The sequence below is a fragment of the Tympanuchus pallidicinctus genome, unplaced genomic scaffold, assembly GCF_026119805.1.
Source record: "Tympanuchus pallidicinctus isolate F22 unplaced genomic scaffold, pur_lepc_1.0 scaffold15, whole genome shotgun sequence".
In the NCBI taxonomy this organism is placed as follows: domain Eukaryota; kingdom Metazoa; phylum Chordata; class Aves; order Galliformes; family Phasianidae; genus Tympanuchus; species Tympanuchus pallidicinctus.
This window is the reverse complement of record NW_026294669.1, coordinates 26,383,001-26,399,753: the sequence shown is the minus strand read 5'-3', so window position 1 is coordinate 26,399,753 and position 16,753 is coordinate 26,383,001. Positions and strand designations below refer to the sequence as shown.

The following is a 16,753-nucleotide window of genomic DNA, read 5'->3' as shown; positions in this document are numbered from 1 at the left end:
GTGGCTTTTTAATTATAAACAGAAAATATCTACCAGCAAAAGAAGGCAGCAGACTGGAAGTGGGTCTTTGTGTGTTTTGAGCATGTCCTCTGACGGGCTGACAGCACCCACACCCTCCTGCAGACCTTGCAGGAGACTCTGTGTGCGCATACACGTACGTAAGAAGCCTGTGGTACGGCAGGTCAGTCTTGCATGATAGGAATTTGTCAACTGTGCCGACCCAGGTGGGCTCACGGGAGTCTTTCAGCCTGTTTGCACCGCTCAGATCAGTCCTTCAGACATGCAGATATTCCCCCCTCCCATTCTGCAGACCTTGTTCCACTTAAACTCAGCAGAAATTTTTAAAAAGCCCAGTAAATTACTTGACAAATTAAGTCATATTTATTGAATGCGTTTTATTTCAACAACCAAAAAATTCTAACAGCCTAACAATGCACATAAGTTAAAAATTAATTATCACTTAGTGATAACAAAGATAAAGTTGATTTACATGGAAAAAAAAAGAACATTTACAATATGTTAATCCTTATTCACATTGTTGATACCGCAATAAAACACAATTTGTTTTTTTGTTTTTTTGTTTTTTATTTCACAAAAAAAGGCGGAAAATTGTGCTTTGTTAAGAGGCACTACAAGAAAAGTTTCTTTCTCCAAATAGATATTATATGATGGATATTGAATAAATAGACATATATGCATTGTAATTCGCAAAGTTCTGGCAAGACCACAGGCTAAAATGCCCACAGATTCACTTAGAATCACTGCAAAATTGGCAGTGAAATTTAAAATAAAAAGGCAAGACTCAGCATTGAAAAAATACCTAATAAAATTTTTGGTTGAAGTGTAAAAGATACCAAATGTTGATGCCATCGTCAGATGTACAACTTAACGTAGCTTGGCAAAATTCAGTTTCCTTTCAAATGTATGGAGTGATTTCAGCTACAGGATAAGAAGACAGTTTTGAAAGAGTAGCTCTGAGAGAAACAAAGCAGCAACCATTGAAATTCTGATTAAAGCTGCAGCATACTACAGAAGTAAAGGATGAAGAGCAAGAGGGGTATTAAGTAAGCAACCCACCGATATTTTGCAAAGGTATATGAGATTTATGCAGAGATACTCTTACATTTCAAACATTTCTTTTGAAAAAATCCCTTAAAAATTCCAGAGGTTACTGAGCAGCTAGAATTAGCTTGTATTGCAATGTCTTCTCCCTGTATATTGTCTGTTCTGAGTAAATATCTACACATAGAGGTTCGTTTTTCACTTTCATCTCCTACCTTTTATACCTTTCAAATATATAAATAGTATTAACAGCTATATTACATTGCCTGGTGTAGTAAACAGAAAACAACTTTCAAAGTGATATTGCATGAGGTCTTTGTCAAGGTTACGTGAGAAGCCTGCGAAGAAAAAAAAATGACCAGAGACCTTGTTGGTATGGCTATGGTAGCAGTTTGAACAGGCGTCTGAAATCAATCCAGCTGCAGAGGCGGTAGCAAAGGTGAGGTCTTTCCTGGGAAATCCTTGCCCAGAAGTGACAAGTAAGTACTGCTTGGTGTCTCCTGCGACATGATGCCTCACAACAGGCGGAAACTAGAGTAGATTGCAGCTTTAGCGCTCACGCCATTGAAGAGTCAGTCAGTGTTAGCTCTGCTTTGTGTAACTCGATGTAGTTGCTAGCTAGGTCGCTGCGAAACCCTCCGAGGAGGAGGTGAGTGAGTGTGAAGGGCCTGGTGCCCCGTGGCGGGGAGACCTCGGGCGCTCAGCACTGGAGGGGCTGCAGCTTGGGAGACCCGTGGCTGAAAACACTTCATTTCACTGGCACAAAATGCATGACACAGAGGGAGCCCAGCTAAAACAGAAACGCGGGGAGGCTGGAGAGGAGGGTGAATGGGAATCGGCAACGCAAACCCCTCATCTCTCAGCAATCTACCTGGACTGGATTGTTGGGATTGTGGCATTCTGTGTCCCAATGTGACTTTACACTTGCATGTGTGTGTGTACGTGTTTCACTTCAGTAAAAACAAAAAGCAACAAGAAAGAAGCTTGTAAGTCTTAAGATCTGAAACAGAGAACAAGTAAATAAAATCCACAGTAAAATGTGGTTCATAGTATGAATTCCATACATCAAATCTCAACACGTAATTTTTCTTCTCTTTCTATAAAGACCTCTTTAGTGGACAAGTCTTCTATGCACTGAATTTCAGTTTTAGTCATTCTGACTCTCATGAAGATTCATCTGTTCACTACAGAAAGGACTGTCTGGAGAGCGGAACAGGTTGTATCCTTTTAAGTGCGCATTTTGTTTAAAGTACTTCAACTTACTAGTTTTCTTTTTAAGGTGCCCTGATTTGTTTTTCCATTTTCTCTCTTTCTTTCCTCTTTTCTTTTTTTGGCAGTGTTGATTTATGTCTTTAAATACATACCTCAAAAATTACCCATCAAGTTGCCAGATAGGAAGCCATATAATAATAATTAAAAAAAAAAAAAAAAAAATCAGGGATAAACATAGAAAATAAATAGAAATTCAAAAATAGTCACCACACCCTGAGAGCAGGCGGCAGTTTATCAAAAAGCCAAAGCAACTCATTGTGAAGTGGTTTTAATACATAAACAAGTCTCATCTTTAAAGAACTCATTTCACAGTCTGTACTTCCAGGTTGTAAAGTTCCGTCCCATGCAATTTTAATATATATATATTTTATGTAAATATATATATATACACACAAAGTTGTAATTTTTCCTTCATTGATTTCATAGGACTTTTTCTTCCCATTTACTTGCTAGATGTTCCTTTCATAAGTGCAAGATTAATGAAGGCATAATCCTATGTGATTACAATGATTACTTCAGTCACATGTAGGATGTGTAACACTCAAGTGTCTGTGTCAAGGCGATGTCTGAGTGGGCAATGCTGAATTCATTCATTTTGCACATGGATCATGTGCAACAGAAACAAACAAAAAGTAAAAAGAGGAAGGAAAAAAAAAAAACAGAAACAACATCCTTGGATCACTGTATTGCTTTCTGTGTTCCTATCTCACATTATCTCTGGTCGATGTCTGCTGGAGCTGCCTTGCTTTTGTCGGGGTTTTCCTCCTCAGGCTCCACTTTGTACATCTCTTCTGAGCCCTCCTCGCTGTCGTTCTCCTCCGACTCTGTCAGCAGCTCCTCATCCTTGTACTCTGCCACATCAACCACTGTTCCCAAATGCTCTTTTAGCTTCCCATGGTGCTTTACGTGGTAACGTTGGTTCTGGAAAAATTTGATGATGGTGTGTTTGGGGAGATCCAGTTGAGCAGAGAGGGTATGAATGGCTTCCTGATCAGGGTAGAGACCTACATCGTGGATAAAGCTTTGAAGGATACCTAGAGCTTCCAGGGATATCTTGGTGCGGGACCTGGGCTTTTTGGTGCAACTGTCCTCAGTGGGTGGAGGAGGAGCCTCTTCTCTGGGTGGGGAACTCTCCTTTGCAGGCTGGGACTGCTGTCTGTGCAGCACCTGTAGGGTTAAGCAGACAAGTAGCTCATGTACATGGTGACCCCTTTGGTGCCTGAGATAAGAGGCACTTATACATGTCTTCACACAGGGTCTAATTTGTTTTAGTGAAGAAAAGTACTAATTAGTATTAATTTCCCAGTTCCTTTCTTACCTATAATGCAGCTGCACTGGTAACTACAGACTGAAAGGAGAAAGCAATGTAAAAGGCAAACAATGCATGTAAAAAAATAAATAGAAAAATACGAACTAATTAACACAGAATATAGGCATTAAAAAGAACCACAGCCAAAATAAAAATTAATTCAAAAGGTGGAAGAGTCTCACGGTCATGACTGGCCAGTTGTCACATCTCAGACAAGGCCTTCCGCTTCTTTGCTTCTCATTTCCTCTCGCTGTTATCCTGGAGGCCACGTTTCTACATGCCCAGTACCACAAAGACTGATCAGCTGCGACTGTGAGGTGCTCCTTTTTCATCAGTAATGATTTGGCTTTGAAATCTATCGTAGCTGCTTTATGGGAACATATATATGTATATATATATATATATATATGAAGTCAAGAGATTTAATAAGATTTCCTTTCTGTCAAGGTAACATCGTGGATAGGTCAGTTTTTATCAGAGCCAGCTTAAGTGCATCTCAAGCAGATTTTTCTGTTACAACTGTATTAATATCACTAGTTGTGAGTTCAAATAATTATACCCCTCCATAATATAATTATTATATTATGAATTATTATTACTTGAATAATATAATTATATTATATTATTCAAATAATTATACCCCTCCATTCTGAGATACTTCTGGGCAGACACAGTTTCCAGTCTTGTAACAGATTTCACCAGCAGAATCTCCTTTTTGGCAAGTTTAAGAAAGCTGTGTAGCTTTTAATCTTCTTAACAGCCACTGAAAATGGCTAAGGAGCAGCCTTGTATAGCCCTCTTTGCAGGAGAAAAATACTCGCTCTGAACTGCTAGAAGCACAGAGGAACTACATATGCTTTCTTTAAAACAAAATGTATACAAGAGAGATTACCGGCAATAATCCCCTACAGGATTGAAGGCTGTGTTTGCCTAGGGGTTTCTTCAGATGCAGGGAAATAATTATTAGAACTCAGTGCTACAGAGCTAACAAAATCAATATGGATAAATATTTCCTTATAAATAAATAAAAAGGAATTCTGGCTCTTCAACCAAAAAAGAAATCAGCTTTGCTGCAAACAACATCAAGAAGATCAACCTTACATTAAAGCTCTCTAAAGGGAAAAATAAGAGTAAATAATGGAAATGTGTTGAGAACCTGCACCGAGTTTTGCACCCACGCAAAGCTCCCAGTAAAATCCTGCTCTGTTCAAGTTACTGAGGGGTGCGTAATGAAAGTCCACTGTAGAATATCAGGCTGTCCGCACAGAGAAACGAAACGGCTCTGTCCTGAAGAGCCCTTCATTCATTTCCTTCCTCAGCTAATGTCACCGTAACGTACACCACCGCTCATCTCCAGCTGCAGCGTGTGAAAAGAGACGTGCCCCAACCACTGCCTGCTGCTCACGGTCTGCCAAGGAGCCGAGCCTGGAGGAGTCAGTGTGAACGCAGCGCAGCTCACATCCTGGCAGAGCAGCTGTGTTGCGCTGCCTGTGCCTCTGGCTGCAAGAAGCAGGCTGCGGGCATGCTGGGCTTCGTCCCAGCCCAGCTCCTGTACACGAGGCAGGGTGAAGCACCTGTATGACTGCACTGCACGTCCCAAGGACTGCAGCACACGGCAGCGGCACAGAGCGATGCTCATGGAGGTGGCAGAAAGCACTGGAACAAGCAGGCAGCTCCACGGCAGGCACTTAAAAGTAGGTGTTGCCACCAGTGACAAGAGGGTCTGTACAACCGTGGAAGAGCTGCTGGTGAGCAGAACTGCAGATATGTTTTGATGCCAATGAATTTTTCTCTCAAGCACGTATACACTCCAGGTGTCAAATGGAACTAACCAAGGATTAGGAGATAGGAGGAACTCATATGGGAATGCCTAGTATTCTGTGTTTTACTACATATCATGCAATAAAAGAGCAAACGTTCCAGTGAACTGAATAGCTCAGTTACTCTTTGAGCATTTCTTTTTTGTTTATGGATTGCTCTCGAAGGAAAGGACTGATGTTTCCAAAGAGAGGCACTACAGATGAGGGTGAGATCTGTACCAACATCAGCAGGGAGCACTGAGAGCCAAAGTACTGGGCTTGCTGATGCCAGCTGATGAGAACCCAGCCTCGTGCCTCTGTAACACAGACCCCACCTACGTTATCTCCAATGCCGTGCCCTCTGGACCTGCCCCCTGACACCATAAGGCCCAGAGCAGCCAAAAAGAGAAGGATGTAACACTACAAACTGCCAGTGAATTTACAGACGGTGTCATATGAAAAAGCTCATGTAGCACTGCTAATCAGAAGCTAAATTTAAGTAGCAGCTAACACAGATAGAAACACATCCAGAAACAGTGTGAATTACTCAGTTCATTCTTGGAGTTAGAAGTGTGTTTTTCTTCCTCTTCAGTTGACAAATAGCATGAGAAATGATCCAGCCTGAAAAACGTTACAAGATTTCCAATCAAATATAATGATGAAAAAAATCCAACAATACAGGATCAGCAGCAGTAAAATGTTTAATTTGAAGGAGATGAAGAGATGCCTACAGCATCTATAAAGCAATCAACCAAAGAAGGCCAAGAGCAGGAGGGAAAGAATAATTTTCCTTAACCCTTCCTTCTCTGGAGTGACCTCTCCATCGTTTCCAGAAGAGAAAAATACATAACCATGGAACTATCCGTGTATAACATTACAAAAAGGTTGTTTCTCATTTGCCTTACTGTTTTCTTAAGTAATACAAAACCCTAAAGCTGCTATTATGCTGCATAAAATCTCACGATTTCGCTGATTTCTGGGGGCTTGCTCTGGATTTCTAGTGGCATTGAGAATGCACTTCAGTGATATGACATTAAACATACGCACTGACAGAGATGAAATATGCAGAATTTCCTTTGGATTTCTGCTGCAATTGGTTTTGTCTCCTTCCAGTAAAATGGGCTGTTTGGTATAGAAGTGTGTGCCTTTCTATAGGAAACGAATCAACACCTGAGGCACATGATACAAGATGAGATTTAAGTTACCTTTGTGCTGTTTGCTCTGAACTACATTTGTAAAATACAGTGCTTGATGTGAGCAATTTGCTTACTTTGTACCTGGCTCTGTGTACCACATCCTCATAAAAGAAACTGCCCGGCTTTCACCTTGCAGATTTTTAGACTGTGGGGTTGCTATTATGTCCTTAAATCTGTGGTTAACAATTTCCATCGACCTCACGCCCTTTTGCACAGCCTGCCGAACCCTCGGTATTTTGAGTCAGTCCTGTTCTGCTTCCATACGGCAAGAAAGGAAAGCCTATCTATTCTGTGAGAACAGCTACAGCACATTTCCCAACGCAGCTAAACGCTTCCAAACTGTGTCCTGAACATGCCACTAACTTGTATAAAAACAACAGCCAGGTGCAGCTTTCCTTGTACGGGCAGCCAGGTCCCACGGGGCAGGCGCGCTGCCCGCCGCCTTCCCCATCCCCTCTCCCTCTGCAGTGCATCCTCAGCACAGCCCTGGCACGGTGTCCCCTCGCCCCGCTCAGTGCCAGCCTTGGCTCGCCCTGCAGCCCCACGCAGCAGAGGCCTCTACAGGCTCTGCGATCCCACCTCTACTTTCCACCCACGTCTCCTTCCCACTGCTTCCAGCCCACAGGTGGGGCAGCCCAGCCACAGCCGCCACATCTGGAGCTGACTTCCCCTTCCCCTTCTCCTCACCATCTCTCCATCTACTTTAGAATCAAATGTGAAGATATAGATTTCCTTCCGTGCCCAGAGGACTTATTTTTTTCCATCCCTTCAAGAGATTTCATGTTTACAGGCATCGCTGTGTTCCTAGCGTCCACACAGTGCAGGTATGAGAGATGCCCATTATGAAGTTTCATTCAGGCAGGCTTTAGCCTCATAGACGAAGTCATTTTTTCAAACAAATTAACCAGCCCTGGCAGAAAACTTGCAGGAAAACTAATATGATGGAAGTTGACTTTAAAAGATAAAATGACTGGTCTTAAGTCGCGCTGTTCTGAAATAAGATTTGAAGGCCGCAATGAAAACCAGCTGGAAGCCATGTGTAAAATATAATAGTACATGCCTACAGGGAAGGAAGTGAGATATTGAATGATTAAGTTTAGGAGAGTATATAATGTAGTGTATCATTATGGGAGTGATCAGGATTACTTGTAATAAGCTAAGGGTTTGTGGTCTTTCTAAAATCCAAAGCCAAGAAGTATTGGGGGGAAGGGATCACCGCATAGCTTCACATGTCCCATTCCCCGCTTCTCGGGATGTTCCTGCAGAAGAAACCTGGCTCTGGAAGCTGGGACAGCCGTCCCCACAGCAAAGGAAGGTGAGCAAACCCAGGCTGAACGAGCACTGTGTCGCTGCAGTCGCTGTCTGTGCTGTGTTGAATTTTGGCTGGATTCGCTGTTCTGCCAATGCTCGCCTCCATTCCACCCTCACTCTGGCTAGAACTAGAGATGTGAACTCGCTGAGTGGAACCAGGCAGGATGTGGAGGAGGCACAGACACGTACCCGCTGCCAGCAGGGCACCGGCTGACACCACCATGCAGTGCCACCTTTTATTGCCCATGCAGGTGCTGCAGCCAATTAGAAACAGTGCCTGGCTGTCATGTCAGTAGTTTCCTTAAGAGACAATTTCCATCACTTTGCAGATAAATCTTATACGTGGAAGGATGTACGGTCTGCCCCTTGTAGCAGATCTTACAGAAATAATCTACTCAAACAACCTTACACTCGCTACACCTTGTCTCTGGCAGCTTATCTTCATATAGAGAAGCAAGCAAGGGCAGAACAAACGGCCGCAATAAACAAGACTGCACCCCGACAGCCTCCTGGTCGCAGCAGCTAACGCAGCAATTAGACATAGTCACTGAGCCAAGACACTTTACAGGTTTCCTAGGAATGTCTGAACAAGAAACTGTAGCAGAAGTTACAATTTGCACCTGCATTCATTTCTTTCTTTTAAAAAATGTGGCTGTTCTACTACCTTTTTTCTTTTCTTCCTTGCAAAAATATATCCACTCGGGTAAACACTGCAAAACGAGTCCCAGCCCCAAATGAAGTATTTTCTTTGGGCTCATTTTCACAGCGGTGATTTCACACCTTGACATCATAAAACTGTGTTAAAGACTGTGGTTTAGTTTCCTTGCTTTTCTTGGATTATACAGTATCCTAAGGTCAAAACTCAGGAAAATCCACTACTGTTATTAAAAAAGGAAAAGTATCTATGAAGTGATGACAAATTGCAGACTACAGGTGTTAGATTACATTTTGACTCCAGGCAGGTTTAATATACTTCAGTTTCCTTTTACAATTGCCCTTAGCAGGTACTGTTATCGGTAAGGGATTTAAAAAATATATATGGTACTCAATAAAAGAAGACCGTGTCAAAAGAAATCAATATGAGCGTGCAAAATGGTAGGAAGTCTGACAAGGATAAATATGTTCACTTTCGTCTAACTTCACTCTGAGCTTCTTTTAATTTTGTAACTCAAATACTAGCAGCACATCCTGTGCATTTTCCAATGCAGTTTAGTAATTGCTTCACAAGAGTAAACAGCATTATTACAGATAATTATAGTACCTGTTTGTGAAGTGATGTGCCCCATCTCACGCGAGCCAGACCAAAGCTTTATGAGCTGTTGGCTAGAACCAACTTGTAACCCAAGAGCCCTGCGCCCTATTCAGCTGCAAAGACAAAGCAGTCACAGTGAAAAAAAATCCCTCGGACAGTCAGGCCTTTCCCTAAATATCACCGTTATCTGCTACTGATCGCACCTGGAGTCCGACCAGAAAACCCCTGTGTCCTAAATGTCTCCACTCTGAGGTATGATTCTCTCTCTGAGCCACGCGAAAAAGGGAATAAGAGGAAAATGGGAAGAAAGAAATGAATTCCACAGAGAATCCAGACTCAAAGGCAAGCTCTCCCAGACTGGAATGTGAGCTGGTTGAAGCGATTCATTTCAGCATCTTTGGAGCACACTCTCCACATGCTTCCCTTTGCTTTACGGCGGTCGTGTTGCTCAAGGGCAGGAAATAGACAGCGATCTGAAAACAAGGCAAGCACTGAGCAAACACCTGGCCTCCGAAATACGGGCCGAATCCTGCAACTCTTCTCCGGACTCAAAGAGTCAAAAGTGGTCAAAAAGCAATCAAAAGACACAAGAAAGATATGAAAAACAGACAAAAAATAGCAAAACTTTCAGCTGTGCATAGCATCTGTCATCGCACAGAAGTTATAAGCATAAGCAAAATGCAATTAATCCTGACTTGAAGGCAGGGGAAGGTGTCTGCCCCCTCCACCCCCGGCACATGCTGCTCCCATTAATGCTAACAGGAGCTTAGCACGCATCAAAGAGCAAATACACCAGAAAACATTTTTAAGAGCTATCATCACGGGAGATAAAATATAAATTACAGCCTGATTACAGCGTGCTGCTCAGGGGCTGCGTGTGCAGCGTAGCTCTCAGTGACAACTGGAGATGACCAGATAACTTTTGGACAGGTCCTACAGTTCCTGTAAAACATCTGTGTAGAGGAATTTGTCCTCATCTTTGCTTTTCTTTCCCCGAGCTGTGGAACTGCTGTCTGCACAGTTGTTTGAAGAATGTTTACAAATCAGCTTGACAAAGAGAAAAAAGAAATTCTGCCATCACTTGACCGCAATCATGATCTTATTCTTCAGTAATGCGTGGTTTATTTCCCTTTCCTGATCTCCACTAATAGACAGCACGTGCCTACACAATAGCCACTATTTTGTCTGTATAATGTTAAAAAAATAAATCACTAAACTCTGACAATGCAGAGCAGTGTCCCGGTGTTTCCTGGGATAACTGTTCTCTCCCGAACGCTAACTCAACTCTTCCCACAAAAGCACAGGCACAACTTTCATTGCTGTGCAAGTGCCTGAGAACTGGCTGATTTTATGGGCTAGCATAAATGAGCTCATGCTGATGAACGTTAGTGGATTAGCTCTGAAATCCCCATCTTTGGCTGGTTTAAGCCAGATCCTTAGCTTTACTGCACAGTAACTGCACAACAGCGAACATCCCTTGCTCAAGTATCCGACTGCAGACTGGGAGTGCTGTAAACAAGCACTGTTCGACCACAGGTGGAGCCGGCACATACCTACTGTATAAGTAGGCAGTGGCCAGCTTCATTCCGGCTCCTGCTGGCACAACCCGGGTGCTGGTGACAGAGAGGCCGATGTGGCCAGGAAGCGTTGCACAACACCGCTGCAGACTCTCTCCTGAAGGCATCGGTGATGGATGGCTCCATTGTCTGGGGATGGGGCATGGCCAGCACAGCTGGCATGGGGCTGGCTGCGTCCCCCAGCAGGCAGGCAGGGCCCCGCTGGCCTCCAGGCCACCAGCTCATGCCCTTCAGGCCCATAACCTGCAGCAGTGGGGCAGCCTCTCAAACAAGGGAGAGAGCAACGGCCCCATAAGAATTTGCACTGCTCTTCTGCGTGATGGCGCTAACTGTAGTCCCACCCATGCAGGACTTACAACACATGTGCACAGAGGGCTTCAAAACCTTCAACTTAACACCGTGGGCCTGACTCAGCTCTTCTGCGCTTTCTCTCGCAGTCCTACGAGGCTCATGGGTGCTGCTGTGTGCAGAGCCCAGCTTTGCAGCTTCCAAACGGGCCTGGATGCAGCAGGAGGGAGTGTCTGCCAAAGATTTCAGATTGATCCTGAATTTCCCTGTCCCAACCCTGCTAATCCTAATGAGGAGTTGGCACAACGCCACAGATCTAAGGAAGCAACAAAAGGCTTTTTGGTTTGCTTTATTTCAGACGAAATACTTCTGGCATCCTCTGCATCTTCTTGTTTAATTAACACTACACATGCTCTCCTTTTCGTTTGAAAAGGCAGAGCAGCAATTGCTGGTAGGCTGAGCGAGGTCTTCCCCCAGCAGCCCTGACCTCGTGCAGTGCGTAAGGTCGCTCCCCAGCCCCCTAACCATGGTGGCACGAGCGGCGCCACCATAATCACGCTGTTTTCCAGTCACTCAGCTCAGGAGCAGGCACTGAATTATTTCAGGAAGGGTATGTTTGGATTAGGCACTGCATTCGCTAGGGGGAGGGGTAATTATTTGTCCCTTTAAACTGCTTTATGTCCTCACAGATGGCTATTTGGGGTTCCGGGAATACCCAACTCTACCGTTAATTTTTACAGCGGGGGCAGTTAGGAGTCAGAAGAACCTGACAGTTATGGTTAGTGGAAATGGTAGATTTGTGCTGATAAAATACTACTCAGCATGTTTTTTGCTTTCTAGACGTAACCACCAATGCACTTAATAACAGGACTTGAGCAAACTATACTGTGTGAATCAAACACATAAAAGTATAAATATTCCTTTTTTAAGAAAGTATGTCTTTAAAAGTGCATTATAATCAACTACCATGGTAAACGGCAAAATATCCAGCAATGCCACACATGCAACTGGCATAACGTGCTTTATTATACCCTTAGCTTGAAACCGGGTAAAGAAAATCAAATGGCCGAAGTACATCCTGGCCCACAGACTGGGGCACTGAGGGTGGGAGGCTTTGCAGAATTAGATGTGAAATCCTTTGTCTTCCTGGTTACACTTTTCAAAAGGTGGGCACCTCTGGCAGCTGAGGGAGCTGAGCCAGTGTAAGCGCTCTTGGTGGCTCTCTGCCCTGACCTGCACCTATTTCGTGGGCTTTGGGTGCTGGAAGAAAAAGGCTTTACAGAAAGTCTCCTATCTGAAGCACCTGCAGTTTCTCTTTACAGTTCAAGAATATATGTGATTGGGGAATAAAAGGTACTTGTTCATTTTTAATAAAATGGGTTACTATGTAGAACAACAGAGGGCAAGACGTTGTGGCACTGGGAACCATCTCCAGATTTTTCACTGCCTCCAAGGAGAGCCCTGCTGACTGGCCAGCCCCCTGCACGGCCCCACACATCCAACTGCAAAGGAAAGACCCAGGCTGACACAAGCCCGCAGCGTGCACAGATCTGCGTGTGAAGAGCCTGGGCTTTTGCTAGAAATGTGAAAGATCATTCTTTGCTTTATTAAGATAAGAACTACACGGCTTTTTTCTGCCAAACATCTCTCTTTCAGTCAAAAATTCTGACCGAGTGACAGATATTGCCTAAATGAAGCCTACTTTGCCAAGCTGCTGGCCTGATGGAGGGGGAAATATTCAGACAGAGTTCAAGCAGCCATTCAGGCATTTTTCATGAAACAGCATATTGTAGCTGCATTTATTCAGAAAAACTTTTGGTCTTCAAATTCTACCTTTCCATTTTCCTTTAAAGCATTATGTTGTTCCAAACTGCTGCAAATTTTTTTTCCCTATTTTAACAGAAAATAAATTTAAAAGCACCAACTCTTTTCTTCTTACTGTGGTTCAGAAATATCAGCAATTTCTTACACTCAGCTCAAGCACCTCCATAGCTCTGGGCCATACCACCAAGGATGGAAATTCACAGCCATCTAACTTCCTACAGACTTCATGGTTGTATTTACAAAGAGGTGTACTGGTGGGTAAGAATGAAATGTAGCACAGTTTATAAAAGGAACAGGATGTGAGTCTTTCCTATCTCAAAATCCAATAAAGCTTATGATTTTTACTGCATGTGGGAGCCTGTTGGTCTGTGTAACACTGATTAGCAGCTTGGTCAGTAAGCCTGATAAAGCCATAAAGTACCTCTGAATATCTCTGGCCAGGGACATGTCGGCATGAAGCGTGTATGTTCCAGAGGGACACAGACATATATGGGATCTTATCCTCAGTTCCAGTTTGTCTCACTATATTTTGTTCTACCCTCTCCAGAAAGCCTCTTCCATCATTTGAATGTTCCAGGAGAGGAGGCATCATCTTACCACTATTCCTCATCACCTTTTTGACACTCATGAATCCCAGAAATTTATAGCCTCCCTCAGTGAGGGAACCACACTGAGCCTAAATGGACCCCAAGCAGAGCCACTTGGCGTTCTTAAGCCTCATCTCATTTAAACAAGGGGACAGCAGGAGCAACATAACTCCAAGTCAGCAGTGCTTCCTGGTGCTAATCAGGACATTAAAAACACATAAGCAGTTTGTTCTTTGCTGACAGACAAAGACAACCACAGAAATCAATGAAACCCAGGGCAAAATTAGAGATTAAAAGTAATAATACTTCTTTCAGCAAACCACAGTCTGAACTCATGATAAGTGGCTAGAAGACAGAATTGCTGCAAGATCTAGAGACAAAAAGAAGGTCTCCTGCCTGAATGGAAAGTAAATGAAGCGAGCTGTGGTGCAGAAGGATTTCCTTCACAGAGTAGTGCTTGCTGCCACTGGGAAACCCAAGTGAGGGCTGCTGCAGCTGACCCTCCTTCATCACACTTAGGGAAAAAACACACTCGGAGGCAACTGTTGGAGGGAAAGAAGAGAAACCCAAACAGCAGTCTTGCTACAAGAGATTTCCATGCTGGCTTCCCCTGAGTAAGCAGACGGTTTCCAGTTAGTCAGGGTCTGGGCCTGCCCGTGCGGTTTCCTGCCTGCTTGCCTTTGTAGCTTATCTAGATCTCATCAAGATACACAATCAAAAAAAATTAGAACAGTTAAGTACAGAAATTAGGGAAGCAAAGTACAAATGAGCCTGGGTTTGTGCTTGTGCCAGGGAGCCGGGCAGTGTGTACCAACGATGTGTAGCGGGGTCGGGTGTGAGTGCAGTAATGCCAGCCCTTTCCTCTGTTGCTGCATGCCAAGCTCTATTCAAAAACACTAGAAAACAGCTCAGCCACTTTGCAATAACTTCCAACAGTGCTGTTCAACCCCACCTGCACGAGTTGTGCTGCTGGTGCCCACCGGCACGCCACACCGCGTGTCCCAGCCGCAGGCTGGGGCTGCCACCGGTGCTCCGCAGGCTTCCCCGCACAGCACAGAGCCCACACCCGCAGCCCCGGCGCTCTCCTGGGGACTGCGCTGGCTCTGGCCACGCTCGCAGCCCTCAGAGGGGCCGCACACAATGCATGTCCTCGTGTCCTGTGAAGCTCCAGGCAGGCGCTGGTTCCTGCGATGCCGTGCTTGGGAGCAAAGCAGAAACGCGGGCGGGATCGCACGCGTAAGCTACCATATGGATAGGGCATTCTGAAATTAAACTCTGAAAACCAGATGAGATCTGAGCAAAGGACAGTTTCACTTAAAGGAAATCTCTGAGGTCAACCAGCAATTAACTGAAAGGTTCTGATTGAATACGCTATTGACTGCTCTCACAACAGACAGCTTCCTGTTTATTATACCTTATGGGCTGTCTAGGTGCCAAGACATTAAACTGTCAATAATCTATTAATACTGAGCAGCTCCTCCCTCCTTACTCCCCCTCTTAGGCTGTGAAATTGCACGAAAAAGATGTAAATTTTTGAAGTTAAATAGGAATGAGGTTTTAAGGATATTTCTTTGTGTGGTTCCAGGAACATTCATAAACAATATAACACACAGTCTACAGCAACATGGAAAAAATTGTGTTAAAAAAAGTCAGACATGATTGAGACCATATCCTGAAATCTGTCTCTCTTTTCCAAGCCATCTTTAAACAGTCTAAGTAAAATTTAATTAACAATTTACAACAAGGAGAGAGAAGTTATTTAAAGAGAGGCCTACAGGTCCTTAACATTCAGTGTCTGGGAAACAGTTGTATATAAAAAAAAAGTTTTAATGAATTTAATAGAGAAAAGCACTTTAATTAAATGCTGTCAAAGAGGATTGTATTAATGACTGCACACAAAGGAATTTAAAGCGAGCCAAGTATATTTAGCAAATAGGAAGTAGGCTTTCAGAGGCTGTAACTATTTATGTTTCTGCCATTGCAATGCATCTAGATCACATTGCCAATTGAAAGCAGTTATGCTATTAGATATGATTTTATTTATTATGGATTATGAAAATTTCAAAAGCTGCAGGGAATACGTTTATTTCACTTCTAAAATGAAAGAACAAAGACATTTCCTGCTTGTTTGGTAAGAGAAGAAATAGGAGAGGAAATAAATAATAAATAATAATAATAACTTAGCACTTAACTAGTGCAGTGTTGTCCAGACAGATCTTTTTAAGAGGCCTTTGAGTCCCGGCATTTCAGAGTGTCTCCTGCTGCAGCTGGGTGGATCCACAGCTGCCACCACAGCCCCTCTCAACTGAGTATAGCAAAGGAGTGAGCTCTTATTTCTCATGGGCAGAAAGCTGCTGTACTTCTACCATGTCCTGCATGTTTCTCGTCTAACCTATGGGTCTGCATGAAACCTTTCTTCTCTAATTCCACGTGACGGGACTTCTGGCAGGAAAGAAAGGGCTCTTTCTAGACCTCCCTGCCTGTGTGCCTTGAATCAAACAGCACAGACTAATAGAAGGATCATAACACAAACCATGAATTTGAGAAGAAGCACTAGGAAGTTTAAGGTTGTCAACAGCACTTTCCACTCTGATGTTAAAAATAAAATAAAGTTGGTCCAAACTGGAAACCAAGGAATGTTTTCTGACATGAGGTTAATGAGATTGCTGGGTCTGTACTACCCAGGACGTGTTCTGCAACTCACCACATCCTTTTTGTCATATGTACTAGAGAGAGATTCATAATGATTTCTGATTTTCAATCTTCCAAATGTTCCATGAGAGACACCTCATACGTGCCTGTATTCCTCGGTTTCTGGACACCACGTCCTTCTGAAGTTAGGCACTGCACGATTTGAGTTAGTCCCAAATCACTGGTCAGTGGCTTTAAAATGTATTCATATGTATTTAAAAACATCCTTTTTCTTTAATGTTCTAATTCAAAATGTGAAGATGCAAGCAGAACTGGGGAAAAGACACTGGGAGGGAGGCAGAAGGGGATACCTGCCTCCTTCCACAATGTGAGCAGCATCATACATTGTGAAGTGCAATTTTCTAAATACATTATCTGATTTTTGTTTAAGACTTTTATTAAAGTCATGTGTGATGTGTGTTCAGAATGTAGCCTTTGTTGTTCCACAGCTAGGGATCTTGCAAACAGCTTCGCTCTGTCTGTGCCAAGATATTTTGGAATATTCTTTGAAACACTGTAAGCATAGATGACTGTGAGAAAAAATATGTGCTACTGTACTTTTGGATACTTGATGTGTGAGAATAG

General features: G+C 43.4%; 1 protein-coding gene across 5 annotated transcripts in view; it reads right to left on the bottom strand.

Annotated features, from left to right (window-relative positions):
- Positions 1 to 560: 560 nt before the first annotated feature.
- The window catches only part of SATB2 (SATB homeobox 2), a 132,042-nt gene continuing 115,849 nt past the window's right edge, over positions 561 to 16,753 (bottom strand). For all 5 annotated transcript variants that reach the window (XM_052676391.1, XM_052676393.1, XM_052676392.1 and 2 more), the window contains one exon: positions 561 to 3,501. In XM_052676391.1, the coding sequence (XP_052532351.1) occupies positions 3,046 to 3,501 (456 nt within the window). In that variant the 3' untranslated portion in view covers positions 561 to 3,045. The remainder of the gene's footprint in view (positions 3,502 to 16,753) is intronic.